General features: G+C 42.1%; 1 protein-coding gene across 1 annotated transcript in view; it reads left to right on the top strand.

Moving 5' to 3' along the window:
• Window positions 1-12,538, top strand: part of LOC138605535 (copine-9-like) — a 182,605-nt gene that overhangs the window by 70,000 nt on the left and 100,067 nt on the right. The window contains exons 6-7 of the mRNA XM_069677865.1: window positions 321-323; window positions 2,559-2,635. Of these exons, the coding sequence (XP_069533966.1) occupies window positions 321-323; window positions 2,559-2,635 (80 nt within the window). The remainder of the gene's footprint in view (window positions 1-320; window positions 324-2,558; window positions 2,636-12,538) is intronic.

The raw sequence follows: 12,538 nt of genomic DNA, 5'->3' as shown, positions 1-12,538 counted from the left end.
AGCCTAAAAACAAAAAGCTTTTCATTATTATTATAATTATCTAATTGATTGGAGGTAAACAAAATAATTTGCCTAAAGCATTTTTTAACCAACAGACTGATGTAAGGGGAAAATTCTGAAGCTCTATTTTAGTAAACTTCTTACTTGCTAATTATTTATTAATGTATTCAGTTACATTTTTGACTCATCTGAACTTTTATTCTGCACGCTGTCACTTTTCAGGGCTCCTTAAACTGAGCTCTGTCTTATGCTTAATTGAGTTGACCTGAAGTTAATTGAATTGAATTTCAAATTAGGGCTTTGTCAGACTTCAAATGAAGAAAGTTTAAAGTAGATCAAAGGATAACAAGTGTAAATATAGACACAACATGCATTGATTGCTTAAAGGGATACCTCACAATTAAAGCATTTGACGTCACCTCCAAACAACTCTTTTTTCTTATTTATGTTGAATATAGCGTTATTACATTATAATCATCTGTGACATCAGCTTGAGCTGTTTTCATTGTGTCTTTCAGCTTTGCCTCTAACTTTTGTCTGCCTTTCTTACTGCCTACCCACCTGGATGAGCAGAAGGTAAGCTGACAACACGTTGTAATGTGTTAAACATCCAACCCGCTGACCTTTCATGGTGTTTCTGTGACTGCTATACTTGTTTTTATAGCTAAGAAGGAAGTCACACTGTTCCACACATAGTGGATCATGTGGGCTGGATTGTGAGTGGATCAACTCTGAGACTGAGTCTTTTTCAGAGACACCTGTTCATTTTAGTGACAGCATTTATCCAAACCTTTTCTGTGGTGTAAAGTTGGAGCGCATACTGCTTAATGAGGCATCACGCTGACTCTAGCCCTTTTTTTTTTTGCAAGGCCTCATAATGTGGACGGATTTTGAAGCCATTTAGACACATTTGCATGGTAGGGCCATGGCTCAACCTCCAGTTAGCAGACCAACAAAGTCTTATCTACATTTCCATATTATTGTTATATTTATATCTATATTGTGTTAATTTGAGAAATAGCATTATAAATTCAAAATGAAGGAGGGAAAAGCAGATGCATCCGTTCCCTTATGAATAACTGTTGAATCCTTCTTGTTCCAGAAAACTGACTTACAATACATCTGTCCACTCTAGTGGATGCACCAAAGGGTATATTCCACCAATTGGGTCGGTATTTAATTGAGGTATCCTTAACAAGGAGTTTGCTTCAAAGGCTCTACATCTAGTTTTCATATCAAAACTCAAAGTTAAAGGTGTCATTATGTCAATGAATGAGTGAGTATGTGCATGTTTTCCACACAGTTTTACATCAAGAGGATTCAAGTGGAGCTCTCATCATTAAGTCATCTTTATTCTGCAATGTTTTAATGGCACCAGACTGTAAAATTAGCCACTCCAACTGTTCATCACTATGTGGCCTATGTATAAGGTTTAATAGAGGGGTATTATGCTCATTTCAAGCTTCATATTTCACTCTGTGATACCTGTGGAGTAGCTTAGTATAATTTACAGTTTCAAAAAACTCATGTTTCTCACACTGGTGCTCTGTGCAGGCCCTCATACAGCCTCTGCCTGAAACGACTCAGTCAGCTCTGTCTCTTTAAGGAAGCCCCTACAAGCCCACTTTCTTCTGATTGGCCAGCTCTCTGAAGCCTGCTGAGGCTGCACTTATTGACGTCTCAAAGTGCAGAGTGTAGAAAAAACTGTGTGAAAGTTGCCGTTCACAGCAGCCTGCAGACTTACCTGAGAAGTCTGGGGATTACTCCAACATAATTTTACCTACAGATGTGAAACTTCACCCACCTTAAGTCTGGACATCCAACATTGTAACATTATATATATATATATGTCTTAAAATGTGAAACAGAATAATACCTCCTCTTTAATATTGGATGAAAATACATGTAAATTTACATTTCTTTCACTGATTTTCTGGAAATGTTAAATGTTGCGCTACATTTGGATGAACTTGCCTTAAATTGTAAGCATGTGAGTGAGTGAGAGAAAAAGTAGCCAGGATGTCAATCACAATGAATAACCTAAGAAATGCAACAAATGAACAAAATACCAAAGAATAAAAAATGAGATGGCTTTCAAGTAAATGTGAACCATGAGAGTCTCATTAAAGCAAACATTGTTTAAGTTTTAAGATTGTGTCCTAATGATAAGGATAAGCACTCAGTTAAAAACCCCTCCCCTTGTTCCTTTATCCCAATACTTATAATTAAACTCACCTACCATCGCAACCCAAGCAGCATTGCCAACTTCAACAGACCTGGGCTCCAGGTATTGACAACGCCGATACTACCTACCCTACAACATGGCTTCGACTGGCCCCCACATTTGAATCAAACACACACGAGAAAAATATAGAGAGAAGGATTGAAGAGAAGAGTTTGCAGAGAGAGGTGTGTTAGAAAGGGAAGTCAACGCCAGGGTGAGGTGCCCTGTGTGGGGCGAGCATTCACCCCCGCCGGGCTAGGCTGTAAGGTCCTAAAATGTCTGTGGACTTTATTGTGTAGTATTAACTGTGTGCTGTCTCTTCTCCTCTGTGAAGGACTTCCTGGGTCAGATGTTCTGTACACTGGGGGAGATCATCGGCACGACCGGCAGCAGGCTGGAGAGGACGCTCTCGTAAGTACAGCACACAACATATCAGAGACGCAGAAACAGCTGGTTATTTTGTGCTATTGTTGAGTCTCTTATCAACCACATAATCTCTATTGAAATGTGTGACATTTTGTACGTGATTTATTTCCTTTGAGAGAGCTTTGACTGGTTAAATGAATGAACATAAACACATACACACAGATAACAAGAATACACACTGGTGCTGTTATTGTCATCAGGCTTTACGGCATGTATTTGGTTGAGAAATAATGCAATGTCCCATTTTAATAATTATAATATGATACTAGATTAAAAAATATATATTTAGCAAAAAGGGGACTTGCATATAGTCAGAGGGGCACCCCCAGATCTATCTCTGTGCATGTGCCTAGAGCAGGTTGAGCATCTTGTATTAGTAGACGAGGATTTAATCTGCATGTGTAAGTGCTGTCGGCCATGTTGATGAGGGAGATGGAGCTTTTCCTTTCAATGCTGGGATCTCTCTTCAGTATAATTTCATACCTTCGATAAGCCTGTTGGATCAACTCGTCCATGGCTGCCTGTCAGTCTGTCTGTGATTGGAATGAAATGCTGATTTGTGAGTCGATGAGGAAGTCATTATGGACATTTATGGCCCTGCTTGCAGGTTATATGGTATTAATTGCTCCTGCACCTTGACCTCATCACCTCCTCTCACCATCAGGAGGTGAGAGGCTCTGCAGTGAAGGCTGACTGGGAAAGCACACAGGCATCCACCAGCTCTTTCAAATATCATTACGGTGTCCTTGAGCAAGGCTTTTACCCTTCAACTGGAGCTCCTCATTGGCCAGGACTGGAAAGCTGTGGTTGTACTGGAAAGCTCCCAGGTGTAGATGTAGCCTACATACTAGAGTGCATGCAGGAAAGATGCTAATGGAGATATTAAATGTTAAAAAACTCTGCCGCTGAAGGTATTGTGCTTTTTACAAGGGCTACCAGAAGAATACAAGAAAATGTGATTCGGTTCTGATGACATAGTGTGTCACCTGTCTGTTTGATCGATGCGTCATCATCACCTCGGCTGCTGACAGCGGGTTTCACAAAGTGGCAGCTTCTGTCCCCCCCCATGGAGAGAGCAGAGGGGTGAGCGGTGAGTTTGCCCGAGGCTGACCGTGTGAAACCAGATGAGGCTACTATTTCGTCAAGCCCCTTGTTTATGTTGTTTATGTGTGCTGAGAGCCGGAGGGGCTTTAACATGTTCTATCTATAATTAGGCTGTCATCATGAGGGGCTGAGCAGCCACATGTGTGCGGGTGTGTGTGTGTTTGAAGCATGAAGATGTTTGAGGTATAGTCTCACAGAGGACAGGTAGAAACAACAGGGGTTCTCCTTTGACAGATTTTGTTTTTTTGAAGATAAGGACCAAGTAACGGAAAATTCAGGTTCTTCATGTCTGCCATAAATTCCTGGTTCCAACTGATAGATGGCGGATCGACCGCCATCTCCTCCAGCCTACATGCTGTAGTATCCTTGGGCAAGATGCCCCAAATTGCTCCCGGAGGCATAAGCCATGGTGTGTGAATGGTGAGTCATACAGTTGCCGTGTATGCCACTAAATTGGTGTATAAATGTGTAAATGATGACATTTAGTGTAAAGTGCCTTGAGTGGTCAGAATACTACAATGGCGCTATATATAAGTCAGTCCACAATTGACACCCTAAAGAGCTTCATCCTGGGAGGACCACAGTCAGTTGCTAAGAGAAAATAATAGTAAGACCACTCATTCACCTGTTTCCCTGATAGCTAGGCTTTGACTAGTACCTGAAGAAATTATTATGATGCAACGAAAGCGTTCACTATTACAGTAAAAAGAACGGATCTTGACTTGGCAACAAACGTTTCTAGGCCGCACAGCTCTTACACCCCTTTTCCACCAAAATTAGCGAGTTGACGCAAGTTTTTTAGACGTGGGAAGACCTGCTAAAAATACAGATTGTCTCTTTTCCCATTGCCAGTGGAGTATAGTCCTTTCAGCCTCTTTTCTGCTGCGTCACCGTCACAAACGTGCCAGAAACGGGCGAAAAACGAACTTCCCCTCGGATCAGAAGATGCTCTCTTACCTCGCTGTCTTGCCAGTGTTGCTGCATCTTGCACAGAACAAAGAACAAATTTGCCGTTGTATGTTCTTCTGCATTTACGCAACAGCGGCCGGAACTTCAATGCATTGTGTTCCCATCATTGCAGATAGGAGCCGGGTCTACTGCAGAGTCATTTGACCCGGGTCTGCATGCAGATTGTAACCTTTCCCACTAAGCAAAAAAGCCGGGGGGTTAGAGGGTTTTTTTGAACAGTGGGAAAGGGGCTCTACAGTGCTTTGGCTAAGCTATAAGCTAGAAAGCTAACAATAAGCAAGATTCAAAGTTAATAACCTTGCCTCAGTTGAACTGAAGTAAATATAACATTACAGTATGTTTAACAGTAAGACTAGCTAACAAGCCATGTCACTGTCCCCAAATCAACATCAAGATTTTCATGATCAATTGATGCCAGGGTGAGCTATGAGATGATCGCTGATGTGATCCACAGTTTCAGTAAGTGCAGACCACATAAAAAGATGGACAACATGACAGCTCCCTAAAAGTGAAGCCAAAACATTTTGAGCGCCCCCTGATGACTGGCTGCAGTATAGGTCATAAAGCCCGCCTCCTCCATGTTAAAAGATGGGACATGAGTCAGACAAAATGACTTGACTTAAATAAAATCAAAATACATGCCAAATAAATTTAGATTATTACTAGTAATTGAACTTTCCATATCTGTGATTGTTGCTTCAGACCAACACAAAGAAGCTGTTTTGCTGGATTGCGGGATCCTTGCTGTTTTTTCCGGTAAGTGTGTTTTGTTTAGCGGAAGTGGCTACGGTGGCTCTGCCTGCATATCTGTACTGCGCAGTCTCTGGCTCCAAAGGACGTCACCATCGCAAGATGACAGTGCCTGTCGCGGGGCTATTTTGGCATCAATTTACAATGAGAGCAGATGGGGACACGCCATCCATCTATATAAAGTCATTGGTTCAAACGGGCAGTGTACTTATTGCAGCTTGTGTGTTATAGGTGCCATCCTGTGGTGTTCAGAGGTACTGAGGGACTGCACTCACTGTTCTAAATAGCAGTTTTTCTACCTTCAGCTGCCCCCAGGTCATCAAAGTTTTCATTTTCTCCAGATGGGTTAAAATAAATGTTGAAGTCACAGTTGTTCGATTTAGATGTTAGCTTGTTAATCATTTGCACTCATTGTAGATGCAGCCAGTGCAGTGATTTATAATAGTTTACAAATTGTTTCCCCAAAAATGCATCGTAGGCGTCCATTGCCAAAAAATAATTGACACCCTGCAGCCAATCACAAACAAGCTTTCACTCAGACCATGGTATAAAGTGGAAATAAATCTCCTGTCATACTGGATGTGTTCTGGTGTCTATAAAAATGATGAATTGGTAAAAACCTGCAGCTAAAATTGAAACATAAACAATCTGAACAGTGAAAGGAAACACCTCTTTGGGGCCATAAAGCACACACTTAATAATCAGCCACCTATGAATCATGTTCTCATTCTGAGACCCTCCTGTGTGTCAAAGGTGCTACTCCAGCGCTGTCATTTATCTTTGTTAAGGCCCGCGGGAGCGTTTCCTAATTCAGACAGCTTGTCAATGAGAGGGAGAGGCTCCGATGCCCTTGGATGCCAGTACAGGATTCTAGCAACTTTGGTGTGTCTATATGTGTGTGTGTGTGTGTGTGTGTGTGTGTGTGTGTGTGTGTGTGCGTGTGTTGGGGGGAGGATTGTTGGCTGGGTCCCATCAGGTGCAGCTCAATGAGGGACATGGGTTGTGTTACTAAGAGGGAAGGTGTGTTTAGGAGAATAGACTGGTTATTGATTACAGGAGACTGCAGCCTGGAGAGAAGTAACACACTCTTGGTAAACAGCCTGATAGATAAAAGCAGCCACAGAGCTCACATTAAACCTGGAAAACATTCTATGCACACGGATATAGAGGTTCGATTTGTTCAATAATAATAAAACAAACCTGTGAATCCGACATTCAGATTAAGAGGTGTACGGTTAGTTGGTCAAACCCCATGCATGTTGACTTATGTCTGCTGGACAGGAGCTATATATCTGTGGGACCCATAGGAGCTATGTGTATGATTAACATGTTTTGCACGAAGTGGCTTCGGTGAAGTAATGGTGAACCAGATGTGGAGCTCAGAGATTCTACAGCATATAAACTGTGCTTGTACTGCATTGTGTTGAAGATTGATCTTGCATCTTGAATCATGATCAGCCTCCTTCAGCTGAATTAAATCCCAGCCCAATCTCGGATCCCATCGGCTATAGTCTGAGACGATATAGCCTCTGGGGACACCGCTGAACGTGCTGGACGGTAAGCGATAAACCACTTCCCGTCAAGACCTCCTTTTCCGCGTGCTGCATTGTTACAGACTGCTTTACTTGTTATTAACGGTAAAGCATGATCATGATGCTGATCTGTAAGAAGTAAAAATTCAAGCTTTGTCAGGTCTGTCCTCAAGAGGAGAAGAACATGTTTAAAATGCTCGTTTGTTGAATGCAGGTTGGATTGATCTGACGCATTCGAGGAAGTCAGGAAATCTGAACGGCAAACGGCTTTTGTGACACAGCGTCAAGGGAATTCATCTCAAGTGAAATTTTAGATTTAGAACAGATTGTTAGCTGAACTTGCTGCAGATGTCTCTTTATAGAGATTAATAAGAAGCTAAACCGTCGTCAAATCACGCTGATGGGAGCCGGGATGGCATTATGGCGCATAACTTTCCGCCTGCTTTTGCTCTCCTCACGAACTGTTTTTCTTGCATTCGCCACAGCCAGCTGATACGTGATTGATCAATATTACTCGGACTTCAAGCGTAGTTCAAACGGAAACACTTGCCTTCCCAGAAATCCACGTCCCTGCCTACAGATTCTACTATGTACAGATTCTACTATGTAGGTCTGTGTGGTAAATGGACTGACTTATATAGCACTTTTCTAGTCTTCCAAACACTCAAAGTGTTTTTATAATACATGTCAGTGATGGCAGTGATGGCAAAGGCCTCAGTGCCAATCTCCAAACAGGATCTATACACATTCGGAAGTGTATGCCTTCTGGAGCAGTTTGGGGTTCAGTGTCTTGCCCAAGGACACTTCGACATGTGACCGTAACAGCTCTACCGCTGAGCCACAGTCGTGCATCTAGTCTTCCATCTTTCGGTCAAGAAAACTTTCCTATCAAGAGCAACTGTGACCTTTTGGTTACTGTTGCATTCTTACCAGAAAAAAGATGAGGCAGACGTGTGTGTGTGTGTGTGTGTGTGTCACTTAACTCTTCAAAGGCAGTAGGCCTACTGTCTACTGAGTCTACAAAAAATGACATCAAAAACTTACAACACATGAGCATTTTAAAGCTAGGCCTGAGAATACTAAAGAAAAAAACAGGTTTACATATGTACGAACAAAAGTTGACATATTTTGTGGCTTTTTATATTATGTCACCAAGATTCCTAAAAGCTGTTTTTGTTGCAGGCAGAAGATATACAACCAAATGAAATACATTGAAATTCCTTCTGACAGTCTCAAAAAAGTGGAAATTATACATCAATGTACACATGGGTTGGTAATTCTGATTAAATGTCTGATATTAGAAATTGTATCTATGGTCTTGCTGACAAAAGACAAGAGACAATCTTACTGTAGGAAAATACTGTAGTCCCTTTTATTAGCCTAAAACTCTGTGTGCCGCACTGAACAACAACAACCTAAAGAGCTACTAGATCAATTTCTCAAGAAGATGAAGATCTTGTATCTTCTTTCTTGAGCACACGTGGAAATAGAATAAATTACTCTGTACTTTTACCATTGGATTCATGTCACGACCAAGAGTTGCATCTTAAAGTACCAGTCGATTAACAGATTTGTTACTCTTTTTGTGCCAAGTGTCATGGCAAACACCACCCTGGTAAAAGGAATACCAGCTCTCATCTAGGGCTTCCAGGACTCTGTTGTCCATGCATATGAATCCTTGGTATAACGCATTTTGCTCTTCACCCAGCTGGTTTTCTATCTGTGCTACAACACGTCCTCACATCAGCGCTCCCGTTGACAGTTCATGTGTAAAATAAACACGCAGAAAATGGAATTGATGCAAATCGTCTCATCTGACTGTGAATTTGACAACTTGGATGGATTAAAGATTTGACTGATTTCATTGATGACTTCTTTGTGACTGACTGTAGATTGCCTCAGCATAGATTTGTATTTACAGAGACTCTCAATCAAGGACTGACACGTCACAATCTTCTCAATGCCAGAATGTTTCCTGCACGCAGAGTAAAAATAAAACATACGGCGGTGAAAAACGCACTTTATATCACAAAGACGTGAAGAATGATAACCTTCAGCGATGTGATAGGCGAGTTTGAAGTTCAAAGCAAAGACGCACACACCTGAAAATACGCACAGAGAAACGGAAATAATAAAACTATATTGATGCTCTTTTAATGGCAGATGGGTTTCCAAGGCAACTGGGAGCATGAAGTGTACTTTATGCTCTTAAAAAAATCCAGTATGGTGAGCCGTTTTCCTCCATGCTGCTCTGTTCTCCTGCTCGAGATGACATCAGAGCCACGGCCAGGATCTATTTTCAGACGTTGGGTGGGGAGAGGAAGAGAGCCCCGTGGCATTTAAAGCGTGGAGGACAGGATTACGAGGGAAACCCACCTCGAGTTCTAAGTCACGACACACACTCACTGTTTGCGCAGCTCGGGCGCTCGCAGGCTGAGATATGAATCTGTAATAGCAATCACCCACCTGCTGACCTAAAGTGAACCGCCTCCTGTGCTTTTATAATGTACTCCACAATCAAGTCCTACATCAACTAGTGCCAACATGTGACACATGGTCAAGACTAACTGGATAAAAGGCTATTAGGGTTAAATCAGGGAGGTATTTAGGGTTTCCATTCACACACAGACCAAATTATATCACAGCTTGGTCAGTTAACCTATGCTTCCACCGTACCAGCACCATTTTAGCGTGCAGGGCTCTGCGGTCACGTTAGCAATAAAATAAATAAAGTAGTGGAGTTAGTGATAATAACAACAACGTCTGGTTAGACTTATTCATAAGTAATGATGATGCAGCAGAACCAGTGATTTTTTATACAACCATTCTACTATCTTGCCAAATATCAATCTGGTGCCTACATTACCCATAGTGCAACTGGACCATCATTAGATTAGTTTGATATCAGTGTGGGTTATTATAATGGCTGCTAATGTATCCTCAAGCTGCTAGCTTCAAGCAGAGATGAGGAGCAGGTTTTAGGTCAGATAAGCTCGCTTCTCTCTGACTCCATCCCTCGACTTAGAAAACTTTGTTGTTTGCACACAGTACCCCACCATGTGGTTGCTTTCAGCGGGAAGCCAATAGAGGAAATAACCTCAAGGCTGGCCCACACTTAAAGATGTTTAACACTTGACGACAGATAATTATAGATTGAACAGTTTTGGGGCCCAGTCCGACTCTCAAAAACTGGAAATCTCACCAAATCTCTCGCAGTCAAACGAGACTTTAGAGTAAACAAACATGGCGGACGACGACCAATAATGGGTGATGATAGTTTTTGGACTTTTCTCTGAAAAATTGCAAAGAAAAAAGAAAAAACTATGGATAAAGTCGTGGCTGCGGTTTTTGTGCTTACTTCATTAGTCGGCTTGCTTCGTTTCGTTCCACGTGACAATCCGTGCATGCAACAGAGGAAATCGGATCGTAAATACTGAACATGACGGATATTTACGATTTGAAGTTGGTGCAGCCCCTATGTTCTTCCGAGCAGATCGGGGGAAGTGAAATCTTTCTTGACAGACCTCACACCACAGGAACATCTAGCAAGATAACCTTTGCAACCATCAAAAAATCAGGACTTAAATCGGTTTGATCATCTTGTAGTGTGTACCCTGCATCTGCCGTTTGATGAGATTTGTCTAAAAAGTAAGTGTGCTTAGATTGTATAAAAATGTGTAAATGATCGCTATCATTTTGAACAATGTTCAAATTATCAAAAAGAAAAGAAATGCAAGCCTTATATAATCGCTCACACTGTTATTGTAATTTGATTATACTGTTGCTATTTTTACTTTACCACCCGCCGACATCAAGAGATGTCTCAGAGAGAAATGCCCTGCCATGATTGAATGGTATCCATGGCAACCAGCAAAGTAGGTGTCTGTGAAAGTAGAAGTAGGGCGCTCATGACCATGTCCACTTTGCTTCATGTGGGGTCAGTGAAACACTCAGGATAGGTCTCTTATTGCAGTGTTTGACTGTAACCTCGGTAACTGTGACTTCGACAGGGTCAGTGCCCAATAATTATATATACAGTCTTGATTGCATTTTAAATATATATAGATGCTTGATATTTTCTCTGCATTAATTTCTAACTGCATCTGACATACAAACACAAGGAAGTCATTCCTTTTGCTCTTTAATTATTTCTCTCCTTCAGCTTTTTAATGACACCTCACACAGCCAGGCCCTCTCTGCTCTCCTACAATTTCTCCTCCGCTGCCTCACGCATTACAAATTCAAATTGGTTTGAATATGTTGAAGAGAGAGACGAGCTCAAGTCGGTCCGTGTGGTTTTGTATTTACTGTGCAGTGGGTCTGAAATTCTCTCTGCTCTTAGATGTGAAGGAGTGAACAGTGGGAGGTGGGTTGAAGCGGGGCCTGCAGTCCCTCAGAGCTGTAATTGATTTGCTCTTTGTCCACCTGAAGCTGTGGGGTCTGGCTCTGCAGATATCCATGGACACACAGCCCCTAAATTCCCCCCTCTGGTCTTCAAAAGCAGTTTTCTGACAAAGTTGTGCGATTAATCTCATCCAAAGCAAACACTTCACACAGTATATTCATCTGAGCTTTGACAAAAGAATCCTAAATGAGCGCTGCACGTATCAGCCGGCAAGCTTTATTAACTTTAGTGCTTAATGAGGGATTTGCCTCTCAGATGTAAATCCCTTTCTATTGGCAGTCCGTCTGATTAAATATTCAAAAGCCATATGTAGATGGATGCTTGATGTTTTTCCCACTGATACAGCAAACTGGCACGAGATCAGCTCTTTGATCAATCACGAACACTCTTGCCTGGTTACAGACCCTCGCATTGATTTGTCACTCCACTCCCTGGCACCGCTGTGTTTTGGCCCACCCAGTGTTTAATATCAGCTCAGTTCATCTGACAGGAACCTGACACCTCCCATCCCCGTGAAAGCGTCTGATTCCAATCTGAAAGTAACATCAAAGCTGCAGTTTTGCCTTTGATATGTTGGATGACTTTCGACAGAGCGGGAAGTTTGTGTTTTTATCCGACTGTCGCCTGCGCGTCCTTGTGCCTGTCTGAGTTTATTTTGAGGTGTTTGGAGAGGAGGTTGCCATGGAAAGGAGACTTCACTTCTGCACGGTGATGCTGTGGATGCTGTGAAGTCCTCAGTCAGAGCTGTAGATTGTAATGGAGCAACATCACAGGGACATGGAAGTGAGATGACCTTTCAGTGAAGCCTGTGTGGGCTGCTAGGAGCCGAGTGTGTGGGAAACAGTTTCAGGATGGTGATGAACCTTGACAGACCTCCTGAAAGTTCAGGTTTCTCTCCTCTCTGCCATTGTCTGTGTTTTTTTTGACGGCAATTATTTCCTTCTGCTCTCTTTGACAAAAGAAAAAGTTAAGGGATTAAAAAGTCCAGACATATCTTAGAGTCGAGCCTTTGATCAACCCACAAGGGGAGCCTGGGAGAGAAATGAGATGTGGGCCCCCTAATAAACCCTATAAGACATACATGTTGCCCCAAAATCCTTTCCTTACCCAGAAACCAACCAGTAATAG

The sequence above is a fragment of the Semicossyphus pulcher genome, unplaced genomic scaffold, assembly GCF_022749685.1.
Source record: "Semicossyphus pulcher isolate SPU_LCO1_2020_fin unplaced genomic scaffold, fSemPul1.0.p SCAF_3, whole genome shotgun sequence".
Lineage (NCBI taxonomy): Eukaryota > Metazoa > Chordata > Actinopteri > Labriformes > Labridae > Semicossyphus > Semicossyphus pulcher.
The sequence above is the reverse complement of the archived record's forward strand: the minus strand, read 5'-3'. Positions and strand labels throughout refer to the sequence as shown.